The sequence below is a fragment of the Caloenas nicobarica genome, chromosome 5 (assembly GCF_036013445.1).
Source record: "Caloenas nicobarica isolate bCalNic1 chromosome 5, bCalNic1.hap1, whole genome shotgun sequence".
In the NCBI taxonomy this organism is placed as follows: domain Eukaryota; kingdom Metazoa; phylum Chordata; class Aves; order Columbiformes; family Columbidae; genus Caloenas; species Caloenas nicobarica.
This window is the reverse complement of record NC_088249.1, coordinates 39634535-39652425: the sequence shown is the minus strand read 5'-3', so window position 1 is coordinate 39652425 and position 17891 is coordinate 39634535. Positions and strand designations below refer to the sequence as shown.

Below are 17891 nucleotides of genomic sequence, written 5' to 3'. Positions count from 1 at the left end.
TGAATTCTGCCTTTTATTCCCATCTATTCCTAGCACTGTCCTGCTGTGATTTACTGTCCTTGCTATTATCTTGGAAGTTAAAGATACTTTCCACCCATCACTTTAACATAATAAATAGAGACTGGTATTACTGAGTCATTAAGAGTTACAGTTTTGCAACCCTCTGTCAGGGGGTGTTGATATGCATGGGCTAGTTGTGAGTGACCTAGTTTGGGTACCAGAAGCAATTTGCCCATGGAAGCAAGAAGTAGCATGTAAGATATTTCACTGAGCTCATCCATAGACCTCAAAGGGAATCAAGAGACTGTTTTCCCATTTTATAGATGGAAAACTGAGAAACAGAGTAAATCAGTCATTCAGAGCTCCGAAAGTGCACTGATTCTGATAGATAAGACAGCAGGCTCAGCCCTAGAGGTATCGCTGTTGTGCACTGCAGAGGACAGTGCTGGGGTACACACAGGGACAACTTCAGCTTTGCCTTTGGGGTGCAAGTTGATACAATCAAAGAGGCAGGGGGTAGTGGCTATGAATTACAGGGAAAAAAGTATTATAGACCAGTCAGCCTCACCTCCATCCCTGGAAAGGTGATGAAACAACTTATCCTTGGCGCCATCTCAAGGCATATCAAGGAGAAGAGGGTCATTAGGGGCAGTCAACATGGCTTCATCAAGGGGAAGTCATGCTTAACCAGCCTCATAGCCTTTTACAAGGACATAACCAGGTGGCTAGATGATGGCAAAGCAGTGGATGTGGTCTATCTTGATTTCAGTAAAGCATTTGACACCGTCTCCCACAGTATCCTTGCAGCTAAACTGAGGAAGTGTGGTCTGGATGATCAGGTAGTGAGGTGGACTGTGAACTGGCTGAAGGAAAGAAGCCAGAGAGTCATGGTCAATGGGGCAGAGTCTGTTTGGAGGCCTGTATCTAGTGGAGTCCCCCAAGGGTTGGTACTGGGGCCAGTATTTTTCAATATATTCATCAATGACTTGGATGAGGGAATAGAGTGCACTGTCAGCAAGTTTCCTGATGACACCAAACTGGGAGGAGTGGCTGACACACCAGAAGGCTGTGCTGCCATCCAAAGAGACCTGGACAGGCTGGAGAGTTGGGCGGGGAAAAATTTAATGAAATATAACAAGGGCAAATGTAGAGTCTTGCATCTGGGCAAGAACAACCCCATGTTCCAGTGTAAGTTGGGGAATGACTTGTTAGAGAGCAGTGTAGGGGAAAGGGACATGGGGGTCCTGGTGGACAGCAGGATGACCATGAGCCAGCACTGTGCCCTTGTGGCCAAGAAGGCCAATGGCATCCTGGGGTGCATTAGAAGGGGGGTGGTCAGTAGGTAGAGAGAGGTTCTCCTCCCCCTCTACTCTGCCCTGGTGAGACTTCATCTGGAATATTGTGTCCAGTTCCGGGCCCCTCAGTTCAAGAAGAACAGGGAACTGCTGGAGAGAGTCCAGCGCAGAGCCACAAAGATGATGAAGGGAGTGGAGCGTCTCCCTTATGAGGAAAGGCTGAGGGAGCTGGGTCTCTTTAGTTTGGAGAAGAGGAGACTGAGGGGTGACCTCATTAATGGTTATAAATATATAAAGGGTGAGTGTCACGAGGATGGAGCCAGGCTCTTCTCAGTGACAACCAATGATAGGGCAAGGGGCAATCGGTGCAAACTGGAACATCGGAGGTTCCACTTAAATATGAGAAGAAACTTCTTCTCAGTGAGGGTGCCAGAACACTGGAACAGGCTGCCCAGGGAGGTTGTGAAGTCTTCTTCTCTGGAGACATTCCAAACCCATCTGGACACATTCCTGTGTAACCTCATTTAGGTGTTCCTTCTCTGGTGGGGGGATTGGACTAGATGATCTTTCAAGGTCCCTTCCAATCCCTAACATTCTATGACTGACTATTCAGCCTTGGAGTTAATCAGGGGTAGTTTGCAGTCAGATCCCTCCCCTGCCTACCACACTGTTTCAGCCATATGGTCTTCAATAATTTATAAAAATACTGGCAAGAGGGGCTCAAGCTCTCAAATCCAATTTTTTTACCATATTTTTTGTGTTTATATTTTCAATGGCAATTCATGTACCCATTGTTGAGATAAGTCATCCATGGCAGACTCAGAAAGCTCACCCCCAGGATTTGAAAGTGTTGCATAAACTCTCCACTGGTTTCTTAGCTGCTTTATTTTAGCTTCCTACATGATGGAGCCACATAGCTGCTGGACCAGTAACAAATTGGAAAAACAATCCTTAAGTTCAGCCCCAGGAAATAAAACAAAGACACTTTGCCAAGACTATCAACTAATACTGACTTCCAGGGCTTGAGCAGCTGTAGCCGAAAGGGATGGGAGTAGAGTAAAGCAATACAAAACACAGGCCATGAGACAGAAGTACATGAAAATTTACAGTTCAGGCTTGAAAACTCATGTAAGTGTGCCCTTTACACCCCCTCCTGCCAGATCTTGCAGGCACTGATCTCACAGGTCTCACCTTTGGGTTGGGCTTAAAACACAGGAGTGCTGTTCTATCAATTGGAAGTTTAGCAGTATCAAAGAGAGCACAGAGGAGATGGTCATCTGGAGTAGCAAAATCCTCATCATAAACTGTCAGCTCCAGCATGTTCTGGAAAAAAGAGGGAGAAGGCCTTTTCAGTTTCTCTAGAGTCTGGACATCACCAGGGAAGAAGTGTGGAGGATGTGCTTGAGAAGAAAAGCGGATAAATTAAGCATCATCCCCCTTTGGAAAAACATACTGTAAATCAAATATTCATTCTTCCTCAGTTCATTTTAATTGCTGTAATCCGAGTGATACATTGGCTATACCTACACAACAGCTTATTTAACTCCCAAATTCTGTATCCGTCTTGCACTGATTCATAAGTCTTTGGTTTCCATAAAACATCAATACTGAGTCCATAAAACATCAATACTGAGTTTCTGGCCCTCCTAAACAACACCATTGAACAGGCACAGGAACTCAGTCATCTTTGCCGTTAAATAATTTGAACACTCCTTTATAATGTGCCACATCTTAAACAACTCCTGGGCACAGTTCAGGAGATAGACAGCACCCACCACACACCGAATCTTCAGGCTGCTTCAAGCAGACAACTTTGGCTCCTTACCTTGACCTGACTCTGGATCCTGAAGTAGAAGGTTTCGTTCCACACCGGATTGTTGGAGTTTCTCACAGTTTTAGTGCGGCATCTTTCACGTGTCGCAGTCGGCAGCCACAAGGACACGTAGCAGTCAGCCTGGCTAACTGGGTATGGAAAGAGACAAAACAATTGCTGATGTGGCAAAGTCAGTGGTGCTGCATGACACTGGAAGGGTTACTGCATAGCAGCAAGAGCAATGAGTCTTTTAAAGGCAGAAATACCTGGTATAATGTAACTCTTTTCTAGATGTCCTTCTGAGAGGGAAAAAGCACAGACCATAGGATGGCCTAGAGCAGAAAGTGGTTTCTGTTCTTCCTTGTGTGAGTTACAAACAACAGTGATATTGTGTTTAAAGGAAGAGGGTAAGAATTTCCTCTTCTAGTCAGCCACTTTCCTCAGTTTCTCAACCAACAAGTTTTCCTGTGCTCATGTGTGCCCTCTGATGAGACAGTTCTAGGACCCTCCTCCTCCTCTTGAGAACAACTGCAAGAGGTCTCCATTTCTACCTTGTCTTCAGTGATTTTCTTGATGAGGATTTGCAGATTTCTGCAGCTGCAGAGCTACCTCTGTTGTTGGCAATGGCAGAGGCCCCCTCCATAAGGAGCTCATTGAATTAGACATGGGATCTTAACTAACTGCCACCTCCAGAAGACGGACCACATCTGTCTCCATAAATGCACTGGGAGAAGGCTAGTGAAGAATATTCCATCCTACTTCCCAAAGGCACCTAAATTAATCTCAAATGGCTACGGCCAAACATAGGATGGACTGTGTGTGGAAGGAATGCGACGTTTCTTCATGCAGGTTATGCAAAATACTTCAGCGCCTTGAAACTCTCTCACACAGTTCTTAACAATAAAATTATCAGATGTCATGTAATGCAAAAGGCAACTAACTTTGAGAATGGATGTCTTTTGATGTGAGACTTCGGAGAAAGACAAGTGATAATAGCAGTAAATGGAGAAGACCGTTCAGTGGCAGGTAGGTATTTGATATATATGATATATCAACTGACACTATAATTATCACTTTTCTACTTTTTAATATTATAATGCATAAATTGAAAAGGTTTTTTAATTCTGTCAAATTTTTTCTAAAGAAAAGAATATGGTGGAATCAATGCATTCCTGCAGAGTCAAAAAATCAATATTCCTCTGATGGAAAAAATTGTTTGGAAAATGTTCAGCAGGCCCAGCCCTCTCCCTCTCCTGTGGTTTTCCACATTCCATATCTCATCTTGGATTAAAGAAAAAATTAAATTAGATTCTGACAACAGTTTAACTGTCCATGTCCAGAGTCTGCTTTAACTCACTTCTACCTTCCCATCACTTTTCTGTCTTAGTCTCCTTCCCTATACTTTCTTCCTGTGTTAGTTGAGTGGAAATTTCACTTCCACCATTCAGGTTTCCTCCTTTCTTTTCCTTTTCTCAAGGAACAAAATCCCAAAGGGAAGGAAAAGGGCTGCTATGGGCTCCCTTCCTACTGTGTGTTCAAGCCAACAAGTGAAAACAACAGAAATTACCCTAGTAACACCTGTTTCCCCCACACAGATGGCACAAGGGGCTTTGCAGACTGATGACTCCAAGAATCCTGATTCCCAGGGATGTCTTTTTCACTTCAGACATTTTGGTTGCATATTATATCCCTTTGCCTCCTGCTCTCCTTATACTCATGCTCAATTTGCATTAAGGGTACAAATAAAAAATAAGCAGTATCAAGAGCATCATCAATAAACAACACAGAGACACTGCAGAGCACAGATGATGCATGTCACAGCAGCCTGCCACTTACGGCTAAAATAGAAAACATCAGCTACTCATACTAAATGTCTCCCCAGTAAGGGTAGGTCTAGTCGGCCTGGGCACTCTGTCTGCTGTACACATCTGGCCTTGCTTAGGCACATGAATATCTCTCTGAAGGAGGAACAAAGTGTCTCATTTGTGCCTTTTTATTGCAAAGGAAGTTGCTTGTCTTTATTTAATTTATAGGCAGCATCGATTTAAGGACTAGATTTAAGGCTACCCTCTTTCTGGTTTAAGACACAATTTTTACTTGCCTACTACTTGTCGAATTACAGCATTCAGTCTATATGCTTCCAGGAAGCGTGTCTGTCTTGGACTGGGCATTTCAGGGAAGTCTCGCCTGGAAGAGTTTATCTTTTTTCCAAGGATGGGACAGAAGAAAAAACATAAGGCTTTTTCATGTTATGAAAGAAATCTTTAATCATTTCACTGCCAGGTAATAGCCCTTTTACACCTTGCTACAGAGTAGAAGAAACAAGCTAATTCTAGAGCAGTACTGCACCTGACCTACCCTCCATCATTCAGGCAAAGCCAGAGTAGGGATCTCCCACACCAGAGTTTGCATTGGGAATACTGTGTTTCATAACCCTTGCTAGACTTTTGCTCCATAAACAGTTTCTTTTTGAACAGATATGTTTTAACATCCACACATTCTGTGATGGGTTCCGCAGTTTACTTCTATGTTGCTTTTGTTTTAAGCTTCCCATGTGATAATTTTATTGAATGCTCCTTTATTCTCATATTTTGAAAAAAATAGTGAAAAATGACTCCACACCTTCTCCCTCCTGTTCCTTTTTATATAGCCAACTTCCATGTCGTCCTCAATAATTTCCCTTCCACTCTTTAAGCCTGCAGCCTGTTCAGTCCCTCTGGATGTGAAAGCTGTTTCAGATCTGTCATGGTGGGTTGTTTTGTTTCTCCATTTTGTCAGGTGTCAGAGGTTTTTGCAGTGTACCTACTGAATATATTCCCCTCAGAGAACTGTATGGGCATCAATTTGACTCTGCATAAGTGTTTGGGGTTCTTTGTTTTGTTTTGGCATGGGTTTTTTGTTGTGTTTCTGTCGGTGGTGGTGGTTGGTTGTTTGGTTTTTTGTGGGGGCTTGGGGGTTGTTTGGTTGGTTGGTTTGTGTTTGATTTTTTTTTCTTGAAGAATTTTGAAACTGTGAAAATAAGTATTCAAATGTGCTTGGAGATCTCAGAAGTAATGATGCTGATTTGAAAACATTTTAAAAGTAATTCTGTATGACTACCATTGATCTCCATTATTATTGGAGATTAATAATTCTTGTCTGGCTGGCAAAGTACCCTGATCTACTGATGTGATTCATCATTCTTGTTTCTCAACTGTACTTTGAGATGCAAAGCATATCAAACCACCCTTAATTGCATGATGCAGGCAAACTAGTCAGCTGTGTATTTAATGCAAAACACTGCTTCAGTTCTGCTTGCACAATCTCTTCCTACAACCTAGTTATTTGTGGTTTTGTCTTGCCACCTGACATGCAGAAGATCTGAAAGGAGTCCTCGATGAAACCTTTCTGTGTTATTGCTTCATCACACGTGTGCCACAACCATGGATGGGGAGGGAGGTGCAAGTGCAGAGTGTGCAACCCGATGATGTGACCTCAGATATAGCTGATATATCCCTCACTGAGGGCTGGGTCACAGAGAAGACCTTCCTTGTGTGAAATGTCTCTCCTCACTGCACATGTGGATAGTCCATGTCCTTCAACTAAACAGTGGTATTTTCCTTTCCTGCTCACTCACTTCCCACCACTTTCCTGCCGTGTGACTCGCAGGCTTGCACAACTGCGAGGCTGTTGCAAGAGTGTTAGAAGGGACAAGGCATCCAGCTCTCAGGGTAATTAATTAGCCTGGTGGTAATGATTTTAGAAAGTGTTTTCTTGTTCATTTCATCTGTGTCAGAGCCAAGATTGGGGTGGGGGTGTGGGGGAAGATTAAAATGTTTGTTCCTGCCAGCCACAATTCCCAAGGTGCTGCAACTCAACGGCAAAATCACCCCTTGCTTCTGAAAACACGGGATACAGTCTCTCTCATCTACCTGTGGCAGAAACTGTCCCTTCTTTGGGAGAAAGTACTTATCGTCAAAAATACATTCAAGTCTTAAAACCAACCAGAAAGCACATGAATAACATTCAATGAAACAGCAGCAAGCAGCAAGGACTGACCTGGTTTATAACAATTAGTTTACTTAAACACTGGCTTGGTTCAGAAACACCTGGAAAAGGTAGCGGTACAATTATAAAGAAAAACTTGTCATCTGTACCCTGAGATACCACTAGGAATGGAGATACTTACAGGTGTCCACTCGCTGGACATTTCTCATCCGAATGATCCTTACAGTCAGCAGGCAGCAGGGAGAGGATAATATCTGGAGAAGAACAGCACAAAATAAGGTATGAATAAGCCTTCTGTGGGAAAAAGTATCAAATGTGCAAACCAACCAAGTGCTACGAAACAACAATATAGTCAGTAAAGTCTGTGTCAATCATCTCTATTCTGCAGATGAAAATCTGCAACATAAGCCTCTGCTATTAAAGAAGTCTTGCTTGAATATTTTAGACATTTCATTCTCTTTTTGCTGTGTTACCCTGAGAGTCTGGATGGCTCATCATAGCAGAAAAGGATAAATTCATGTCAACTGACACTGCCTGTGAGACACTTGCAAACTCCCTTGCTCTGTTACTGCAGAGTTTAGCTCTACATCATAGCTACAATAAGGCTCTTGAACAGAGTAAATGCACTGGTGAGCACCAAGGTGGAGTTGTCAAAATACTGACAGTCACCTTAGTAACCACACGTGAGGTTCCATTGCTTTGAAAAAAGTGCTGTGGAGAGTACCCGTTGTTGCTGTCTCTCATGGGATAAACCTGAAGTACCACTCTGAGAGCTGGTTTTGCCTTTTACTTCAAAAACATGGATTTCTCTTTTTCCCTTTTATAACTGTATGGGGAAAACAGTAACAATGATCTGAACTTTTGTAAATCACAACTGTGAGATAAACCAATGGCTAAGAATTGTTTCCAGGGGATTTAGGGGGTAAGGCATTAGGTATAGGTTGCCTTTGGGGAAAAGTAAAGAACAATATCTCCCTCCAAAAAACCCTTAAGATTGAAAGTGTTTAAATTCCTTTGGTCCCTTTGAATGTCTTAGCCATAACCTTCTATAAAACAAGTCTCTCCAGATTTTGTGACTGCACGGACCTCTTCCTATTTATTATTAGAGGATAATGTGAATTCCTTCTTCTAAGGAAGGCTATTTTCTGCTTGCTCATTCCACAAAGCTGTCTCTGGCTCAGTCCTGTCTGCAAAGGCCACTCTGACAAAGCCAATAAATAAATCAGCATTTCCTGTGGCTGTGGTACACGGTCATTTCCTCACACTCCTAGAAACATTTCCACCTGCATAAGTGGTTACAGCAGAGCCCTTCAAATCATTCTTTTTGACAACTGCTATTTTTATCGACTGATTTCCTCTCATTTAGGAGCATCCTTCTATTTCTATAGCACTTCAGAGACTTCCTAGAACTACTATAAACAAGCAGGCAAAATAGATGTTCAGACAGATAAAGAGAAGCTGGCAAAACCTCACTTAAAACAATGTATGTACTGTTGCCAATTGTTTTTTTTTTAAAGATAACAGAGCAAAAAGGACCTTATTTTCAGATGGGAAGACAATTAGGCCTCCTTCATCACAACAAATTACTTTCTCAATCTATGTTTAAAATTCTCTTTCGTCTCCTAACACATCATGTTATGTTCAGATGTTTTTGTTGAGATCCTAAAAAGGGTTCCTGCTTCCACCCCTCCCATATGTGCCTCAATAAATCTTTATTTTTTTTCCTTTTTTAGTACTTCACAAAATTCACCCTCAGCAACTCATCTACCTTATATTTTAAGTGTTTTCAAAGGAGAAAAAGCCTAACAGAAGCTGCAAAATTTGCAAACAGCAACTGATGGGTGAGTATGTCCTCAGAGCTACCCTGTGCAAGGACATTGGTTCACATTTCAAAAACAGTATAAGCATATTAATACAGCTCTCCACCCAGTTAATTAACTCTTCTTCTCAGCTGGGTAATTAGCAAAGGTGGATCACCACATTCATATGTTAGGAATGAGCTTGTGAACCTCAGCATATGCCCTAGAAGGCAGAAACTCATTGTTTGGTAGGGTCTGCATAAGCATGGGACAATTCTTGCAGCCATTTATCTCAGGAGACTGCAGAAGGTGCTGCCAGCTCCTGGATCAGCTCCAGCTATGCTTCCTCAGGCAAATGGCATTGTTTGACTGAGAACTGATGGATCCAATATCTGCAAAAACACTTGAGATTCTTGGATAAGAGACATTAGGGAAGTGCGGTTGGTTGGGGTTTTTTAATGATTATTACATATTTCTGCCATCTGATCACCTGTCTCCCAGTTCCTATTAATGACTTTCTAATGTGTTGGCCTAATTTCCCCACCTGGCATGGGGAAATCAGTTCTCAGAGATGCAGGTTTCACAAGAAGTCTTATTGAAGTTTCACCTAAAATCAGTGACTTCACAGAAGCTACAGAAATCAAGACCTGTGCTTGCACTGGGGGAGAGGCAGATGTCACCAGCCAGTTACCAGAGGAAGACACAGCAGCCAGGTGTTGGCCATCCTGGCAGCTGAGGCACCTGCTGGTGATCATCGTGAAGACAACAGGGAGAGCAGAAATCACCCAGCGATCAGGCCTCATTAGTTCTGCTCCTCCCAGGAGGACTTGCTGTTTTAGTTAATTCCAGTAACATATTAAACAACAACAAAAAAGTATTTAAATAGCAACTGGGACAACCATAACACGATGTACTAGGGTCTAGTTATACAAACAAAGAAAATAGCAGCTATGCATGCATAATGCAAAGGATAGAAGTTCTGTTATTCTGTTTACTTAAAACTTACTATGATGTCTTTAACAACAACAACAAAAAAGGCTAGTGCTACGTCATGCTGTTTGACATATGGAGAGGTTTCCACCACAGCCTTGAGTGGTGCAAGACCCCAAGCAGTGTCCTGCCCTGGGGCTAACAAAGACACACTACAACAACCATTTAGCACTGTCATATTGTCGCTTTGCTTTTGATAAAATCAAGAATGATGTAGCTGGTCTGCCACTGTTTCACTGATTGACAATCTGTTGGCTCGTCTTCAGTTTGGGCCTTCCAAAATTGTGGTCATGTACAGGCATGTTAACACAGCTGCACACAATGTAGCACACTGTGGCACCAGTACACAATCAGGGTGTGCACTGCTAGTTTCTCTGTACTCCCAGGGAAATAAAGTTTTACTGGGATTTTTTGAACAACAGCTCCATCAAATGTAGAGCAGATCTCATAGTGTCTTCTTCCAGTTTTCCACCACTTTCCTTAAAAAAGGATAACATGGTATGATACTTGGCACCAATTTACTGTGTTGGTGGAAGTAAAGGATTCGTCTGTCACGTGAATGATTCCAACTTTTTTCCACCCAGATGAGTAAGAATTTGAAAACAGAAATTTCTCTGTTGTGAGCTCTCTGGGGATGCAGACTGTCAGCATTCCTGGCAGATTTGTGCCTCCATACATCTATCCCAACCCTCTTTAAAGTCACGCTTATATTCAGATGTAGGTATGTGTGGCATGCATCCATCTCAAGAAGGAGTGATGTAAATTACTGCACTAGTTTAGCCGATACATCCTGTTGCATCACAAGTGCCTGTGGAGCTCCAAAATGACAGTACTCCTTAACGAAGCAGGAGCCCATGAGACCAGAGGATGTCTATTCTTCTCTACTTCTTTTTCATCTGCTTTTTTCTCAGCGTGTTTCTTCAGATTCTAAGTTTCTTCATCTAAGAAACTCTTCCAACATGGGCAGTTACTAGCAGCGTCTTCCCAGTTTGCGATATCAACTGTATGGACATTCACCACTCCACCACGTCTACTGTAAACTATCCCAGTCTCGCAATTCCACAGCAGTAGAGTCAAATGTATGCTGGATCAATGCATATTTTTGTTTTCAGTGTTAGCTCCTTGTTTTACCATAGATGTTCGATCAGTTAACAGAATATTGTAGCTGCTTCCCCAAAACAGACAGCAGTTATCTGACAGCACTGATCCAAAGAAGAGGATTTACTCTTGAACCTCCAGGGGCAGCCAACACATTCTCAGTCTTGATTGTCACCCTTTTTTAGATTGGTATTTATTCCAAAGCAAACATAAACTAACAGAAAAATAATGCAGAGATCCTGAAATTCATCTTCAGTGTGTGTGATGAAAACTACATCATCACCAAAAAGCAGCTGCCTTCCAAGCAGGTGCTCAGTTGGTTTTTTTCTACATGAAATGTGGAAGGCCTTCCATCCGGTCTCTTGAGGAGGTGACCTTTGCTATGCTGAGTGAAAAATTTGGATGAGGAAGCACAGAAAATTATGAGCCACATTGTGTTAGTACCATTACCTAGTTCAGTGCAACCACACTGCATGCTATTCCACAAGCCATCCTGCAAAGATCACACAAGATTTTAAAAAACCTTGAGGAAAATCAATTTACCTTTTCAATTGTTGAAAAAGGATGTTTCTACAAACTAACCTGAAAAAATTGTGTTATCTATGAAAACCATTTAAAGAGCTTCCTCTCCACCCATACATTTTTCATGCATTTACCCAATAACGATGCCTCTATGTGTTTCTATGTCGTCTACTGGCACAGCAGCCTTTCCTGGCAAAGATAGCTTTCCCACCTTGACTAAGGTCCCCCTGCATTCTTGGCCCACAGAAACATTCCACGGAGATGAAATCACCCACAGGATGTCACCAGGGCACTGCTTTCTTCATCTAATTTAACTAGATGGTAGCCAGGGACCAAACCAACAGAACTGAAAAACTTCCTTGCTGATGGTGTATCTGGAGCTGGTGGTGTATGAAGAAGCTGTCTGAGAGTCAGGTCTCCTTAGAGAATGTGCATCCTTGAGTTTCCTACAGTTGTGATCGGGATGCTTCAGGCTGTGAACATCACTCAGCCAAGCCCTGCCCCAGCCTGCTGGAGCTGATCTCCCACGGCTGTGCGATGTGACAGGGGACCCCACCGTGGCACATACCGCCTGGGATGACCATGGTTGGCTGCTGCATTTGGCCATGTCTGTGAAGCTCTTCCTCATTCTTGACAAACCCGGGCTCCACGCCAGAAAGGCAGCTGCTCTAATTGCTTCCTTCCTTCACCTCCTCCAGGTGCTGGGGCTGTGGCATCTCCATCGACAGCTGTGGGGCTGCGCAGGGGTTGGGGGGGTGCCAAGGACCACTGCTGCCACTAGTTGATTTTCACAAGCCATGTGTTTTTTATTAGTAACGTGACTTCTAAGCAGGCCTCCTTTTCACCAAAATTAGCAGGTTTTGTTTGGATATCAGTGAATTAAAAAACTCCCACAGCTGGATGGAAACACCTCTTTCGTGCATACAGCCATGATAACTTCAGCTGGCAAAGTTTATCTGTGTCCACAGGAGCATGACAGGTACACACAAGGACACAAGAATTGCTTCCCCATACATGTATCCATCATGGGACTATGAGCCTTTTCAGGAATACGACTGTGCAAATGATGCTGTGCTTGACATACATTTCCAAAAAGCAGAACTTCAAATATTGATCAACACAACATGGATACTCTCAGTACACAGTGATCTCAACATCTGCAGAGGTTTATTATTTGGCTGATAGGTCAGGCTAGTTGCATAGCCCTTTCAGTACTGTTAACATTGTCCTCCATCTTTTAGTGTCTCCAGATGTTTAACAACCAGACTTTTTCTGATTTTGAAAAATAGGTCCATTTGAAAACATAGAGCATTCAACTGCAAATTCAAAATTATTTCCATATGTATAATTTTAGCCAGGGGAATAGGATAGTCCATCCATTAATAGACAGAGCCCTCTTATCCTGCTTTACCCTTCCCAACCAGAACAAATATGAGAGAAGGAAACTAGACTGAGCATTAACTGTCTGAGGTTTGAGACTCATTATACCTAATTCCATGTAGCTTTGAAATAGGTGTTTATATCTGGCAGTTGTTGGGCATTTCTAGAGTTTCATCTTAGGGTAGACATTACCACAGGACATGCATCACACTCTGAAAATCTCTGTTTCTAACTACCAGTTCTCAGGGGCATCTCGAGGTCCATCTCAGATATGGATGTTCTACATTTTTGATGTCAAATGTGGATAAGACAAACCTTATTTCAAAGTGATGAGCTGATGAGAAGTGGCTTCCTTTGACTTTGCCAGGTTCATTTTTAAATGCTGGAGCATGTCATTTCAGCAGTCTGTAATTTAGGCATCCACATGCCACCACTCAGGGTGGCAGGGGAGGCACCTGGGCTCAGAACAGCCTCTGCAGCTGAGCAGAGCTACTGCTGGTGCCACGCTCCTGCAAGCACCATGGAGCTGGGGGTGGCTCAGGAGCTGTTGCCTCCTGCCTTTCCAGTTGCCGCTGAGCCCAGGGCTGGAGCTGCTCCCAACAGCAGCCTCTTGCCCTTGTGGGATGCAGGGACTCCATGCCTGGCACCGACGGGGACCCAGCCCTCCTTCTTGCCTCGGCTCCCGGTTCACATATATGAGAGGCAGCAACCGCAATCCCCTCCTAACCTCACTATGCAGGGTGGCAGCTCCCCCATTTTCCCATGATCCCAGGAGCTGCTTCCAGCTGCCAAAACTCAGCAGAAGACAGAGCTCCTGCCTTGCATAAGGGTGAGAGTTTAACCTGCCCCTCTTATGTTAAAGGGCTGCTGTTCTCCCCAGCTGCACAAACCCTGCAAGAACAAGGAGACCTTGCCTGGCAGGGAAATGAGGTACCGCTTAACCTGTTCACAGTATTACTTCAACTTCCAGATTAAAGCTCCTTTTCAGCTTCATTTTCATAGAATCATAGAATAGTTTGGGTTGGAAGGGACCTTTAAAGGTCATCTAGTCCAACTCCCCTGCGATGAGCAGGGACATCTTCAACTAGATCAGGTTGCTCAGAGCCCCGTCCAGCCTGGCCCGGAATGTCTCCAGGGATGGGGCATCTGCCACCTCTCTGGGGAACCTGTGCCAGTGTTTCACCACCCATTTTGTCTCAGCATAACTTGTCTGCATGAATTACAACAAAAATTTCCACAGAATTATCTGTCTCAGAAACAGACACTTCTTGGGACAATATTGTTATACAAGTTGTATATTCATTTAAGCTTTTTTAATGCTGAAAGATAGGAAACAAGGCCTGTACATACTACACAGATAACAAAGTGGCAGAATGAGAACTCCTATCAAAATCAGTAATTTATAACAAAAATAAACCTATGACTGATCTTCAAACACAAGAAACAGCTCTAAAACATTCAAGCGTCACTCCGTCCACAGCATCTCGTTACAGTTTTTGCTGATGGAGCACAGAAGTGGTGAAAAAACAGGGTTTAATAATTCAGAATTCTCTGATAAATTGCTAGGCTAGAGATTGCACTACCGAAGGCATTAGAGGAGAACATGCATCACTGTCACTTTTGGCCCTTTTGTTACAAAATCGTTGCAGAACAGAAAGCTCACCAATGGATTTCCTTTACAAGGAAGTGAGGGATTAAACCAGCATATGTTCTGCATGCTCCCAATAAAACATAACAAAGAAATACAACAAACAATTCTGAAAACCATAAATGTAAGAGGAATAAAGTGATCCAAACAACAAATTTAAGGGCATTTCCCTTCTAGCGTTCAAACTACTGCCATCATTATTTGTCTACCTGAGCCTTCTCCCCTTTTGAGCAAAACAAATCCCTTAGCCCTGTTTGGTTCAAAATTCTCTTGTTCATAATACCTTGAAATCACTTTTGTCTGGATTTTCTGCATTTTCTCCTCGACATTCACCATCTCCCAAAGAATTGATATTTGAGTCTTCATCCTGAGGAAAGAAATAAATAAATGATAAATGATAACATTAAAACAACAACAGCAGCACTATCAGGGTAGGTAATTAATTCCTATTCGCAATAACTTATGCTGAAACCCCAATTAGAACAACTGTTGGTTACACCCAGCTGTGTTACAGTGCTCAGCATAACGAACAAACCACCATATGGTTTGGTACACACTGGTGCAAAATCCATGTCAGGGGTATCCTTTCAACAAGTCAATGAAGAAAAGCCATTTCAGCCATGAGATACACAAAAGGTATCCCAGCATTCATTCTATGAATAAAGGTTTGCTTTTTGTTTCAAATGTGATATTTTGGCAACCCGATCTCACTCTCAGGACTATTAAATCTTGATTTAAAAAATCCCACAGTCTTTTCTCTGGGTTTGAACCCAGAGCATGAAACATATTGCAATTGTAAAATTTTATATCTAACATTTCAATTTTTTCAGTAAACAGAAGTTCCAAAATTCTTCTAGAATGCAGGGTTCCCCCTTTTGAAATGCTTTGTAGGAAAACATCATCAAAGGACAGTTCCCATAAAAAATGTCAAAAGTATTTGGTTTCTGTTTCCAGTGTATTTACCAAAGTGATATGCCTTGTCCAGTCAAAGACCACACAGAACAATGTATAACATCGTACACTTAAAATTAAATGCAAACCTTGAAATGACCCAGAGGATGCAAAGTGATATGGAAAATTCAGAACAAAAATGGCAATGTGGAAATAAAATTCAATTCCCTATCACTATTCTCTATCCTGTTCTTATCTGTTTTCCAATGCCAAAAAATGGGGTTGTCACATTAATACACATGTAAATATTTTGCTATCAATATAGAAATATTAAGTTTTTAATAAAAGTAGCATTTAATTATGGAAGAAAAAATATTTTTTTTAAGTCTGGGTCTGGATTCAGGCTGATAATTCAGTCCCCTAGAAATTGTTTCCTTCCCAGTTAATTTTTGTCCTCTTGCTATGCCGACTCCTCTCATTTCGCCTATGGAGCTGAGATCTTTGGCTCCAGTGGAGTCAGGAGGACTTCTGCACTGATAGCCACCAAGATAACATCTCACCTTAAACTCCTTCAGGCAGAGACACTGTCACCTAGTCCCTTCAGACAGTAAGTTTGTACAGTAGCTTGTATATAAACATGCTCACAAGGCAGGATTTTGTTTTCTCTCAAATGCATGCCGAATGCAATGGACCTTAAGCATACTTTTAAAGCTGTTTTCTTACCTGTAGTGTTTTCGTATTTGATAGAGTCGTGGCCTTCCCTGGATTCATGTGATAGAGTGTTTCTGGCACCTCCACGGGCAGTACTTCCTGAGACATGTTTGCAGGATTTACTCCTGTAGGAGTCAATGACAACTTATTTTATAAAATGACCTGAGGCCCCACCCATCTCATCTCTGTAAGTGAAGAACTTCCCTCCCATTGCCAAAGACAGTGGAGCGCCAAGGATGACTGCTCCAGGGAGGATCTTAGAGGGCAAGCACAACAGCCAAAAGGGATGTGGTACCTTCCTCTGGCTGGGAACCTCTCCCAGCCTGTGCTTGCCCTTTAGGTCCTGCACTGCTGCCACCCTTTTCCTGTGGTGAGCAGAGTCCCAGGCTGTCCTGCCAAGCAGAGGAGAAGCACAGACGGCAGCACTGCTGAGGCCTGCTCCTTCAAACCCAGCTCTACCCCACCTGTGGCACAGGGACTGCCCTGAGCAGAGAGCAATGCCAGCTCCTGTGTGGGGGAAACTGAGTACCGGGAAAAGCCTCTGTGTGCAAATAACTACCAGTGACTTCCCTGTGTGCAGTTGCATAGCTGTCCACTTTGGTCAAAGCCTCCGTATGGGTGGGAGGACCCAAACTCCCTACCTGCAAAGAGGCACTGGCCTGCACCATGGAGTAACCCCCCTGGAAAGAGTCACACCATCACCTGACAGGTTACCGCGTGGACCAGCAGCTCCCAGCTCCTCCTGGGCTGTTCCCGTTTCTTCTTGCTGGGGGAGCAAGGCCAAGGCGTGGGCATGGGGCTGGGTCTTTGGTTTGCAGAGGTGAGCAGTAGGTAGGGGAGGTGAGTGAGGGGCACAGAGTAGCAGTACCAGATCGTGTGTGATGGGATGGCAGGGAGGAGGAGATGGACATTTGCAGGGGTTAGCAGAGATCTCGAGATCAATGCCAATGGCTACAAGCACTACCCAGGACTACTGCTGCACCTGGCAGGACGTTGAATTCAACAAAAAACCCCAAGAAAATATATAATAGATGTGAATACTGATAAGAGTTATGCTTTTATGTATTTTCCAGAGAAAGGCAATTGAACTTTACACAGCAGCTGCTGGAAACTCATGTCAAGATGAACGGACTATAGTATCCAGTGGTTTAGTTTTATTGGTTTTTAAGTTTTATTTTACAGAGTTTTTGTTCAACCAAAGAGAACGAACAAAAGAGCACACGATCATCTCCAGTCATACCCACTTGAAATTACCATCTTCAAACACAGAAAAACAAATTAATAACAATCTACAGTTTCAGTAACAGTAGGCTGTGTCACAGCATCTGCATTTGCAGCATGAAAAGTAGGTCTGCCCACAAGAGCATCTTTTGGCCTCAGGTCACAGACACTCTGAGCTGCATCCTGGAGAGCTCCTCTTGCAGCTTAATTCAGAGAACAATCATTTGCCATTTTTTTTAGCCTCACCAGAAGAGAAGAACTGCCTGACCTTGGAAGACCTGCCTTTGGACACTAAAAATGCTGGTACACTTGTTATTAGGACAGGCCAGCTTTACCAAGGCTGATTAGTTCAAAGGACAATTAGAAGAAGTGATGATATTCACCCAGAAACCCCGCCTAAAGGTGGCAGATCTTAATAAAGTCGAGATTCCCTGTCTTCAAGGAAACCTGTGGAGAAGAACAGGCAGATTCTGTGTACAGACTTCCACATCTTCAGAGTTAATTCCCCATTATATGCATGCTCAGCCATCTGGATT

General features: G+C 43.0%; 1 protein-coding gene across 1 annotated transcript in view; it reads right to left on the bottom strand.

Annotated features, from left to right (window-relative positions):
• The window catches only part of LOC135989933 (cytosolic phospholipase A2 epsilon-like), a 34333-nt gene extending 18091 nt beyond the window's left edge, over positions 1-16242 (bottom strand). Inside the window, exons 1-5 of the mRNA XM_065637063.1 lie at positions 16147-16242; positions 14816-14899; positions 7277-7349; positions 3121-3257; positions 2487-2618 (exon numbers count right to left, since the gene is read on the bottom strand). Coding sequence (XP_065493135.1) covers positions 2487-2618; positions 3121-3257; positions 7277-7349; positions 14816-14899; positions 16147-16242 — 522 coding nt within the window. The remainder of the gene's footprint in view (positions 1-2486; positions 2619-3120; positions 3258-7276; positions 7350-14815; positions 14900-16146) is intronic.
• Positions 16243-17891: the final 1649 nt, after the last annotated feature.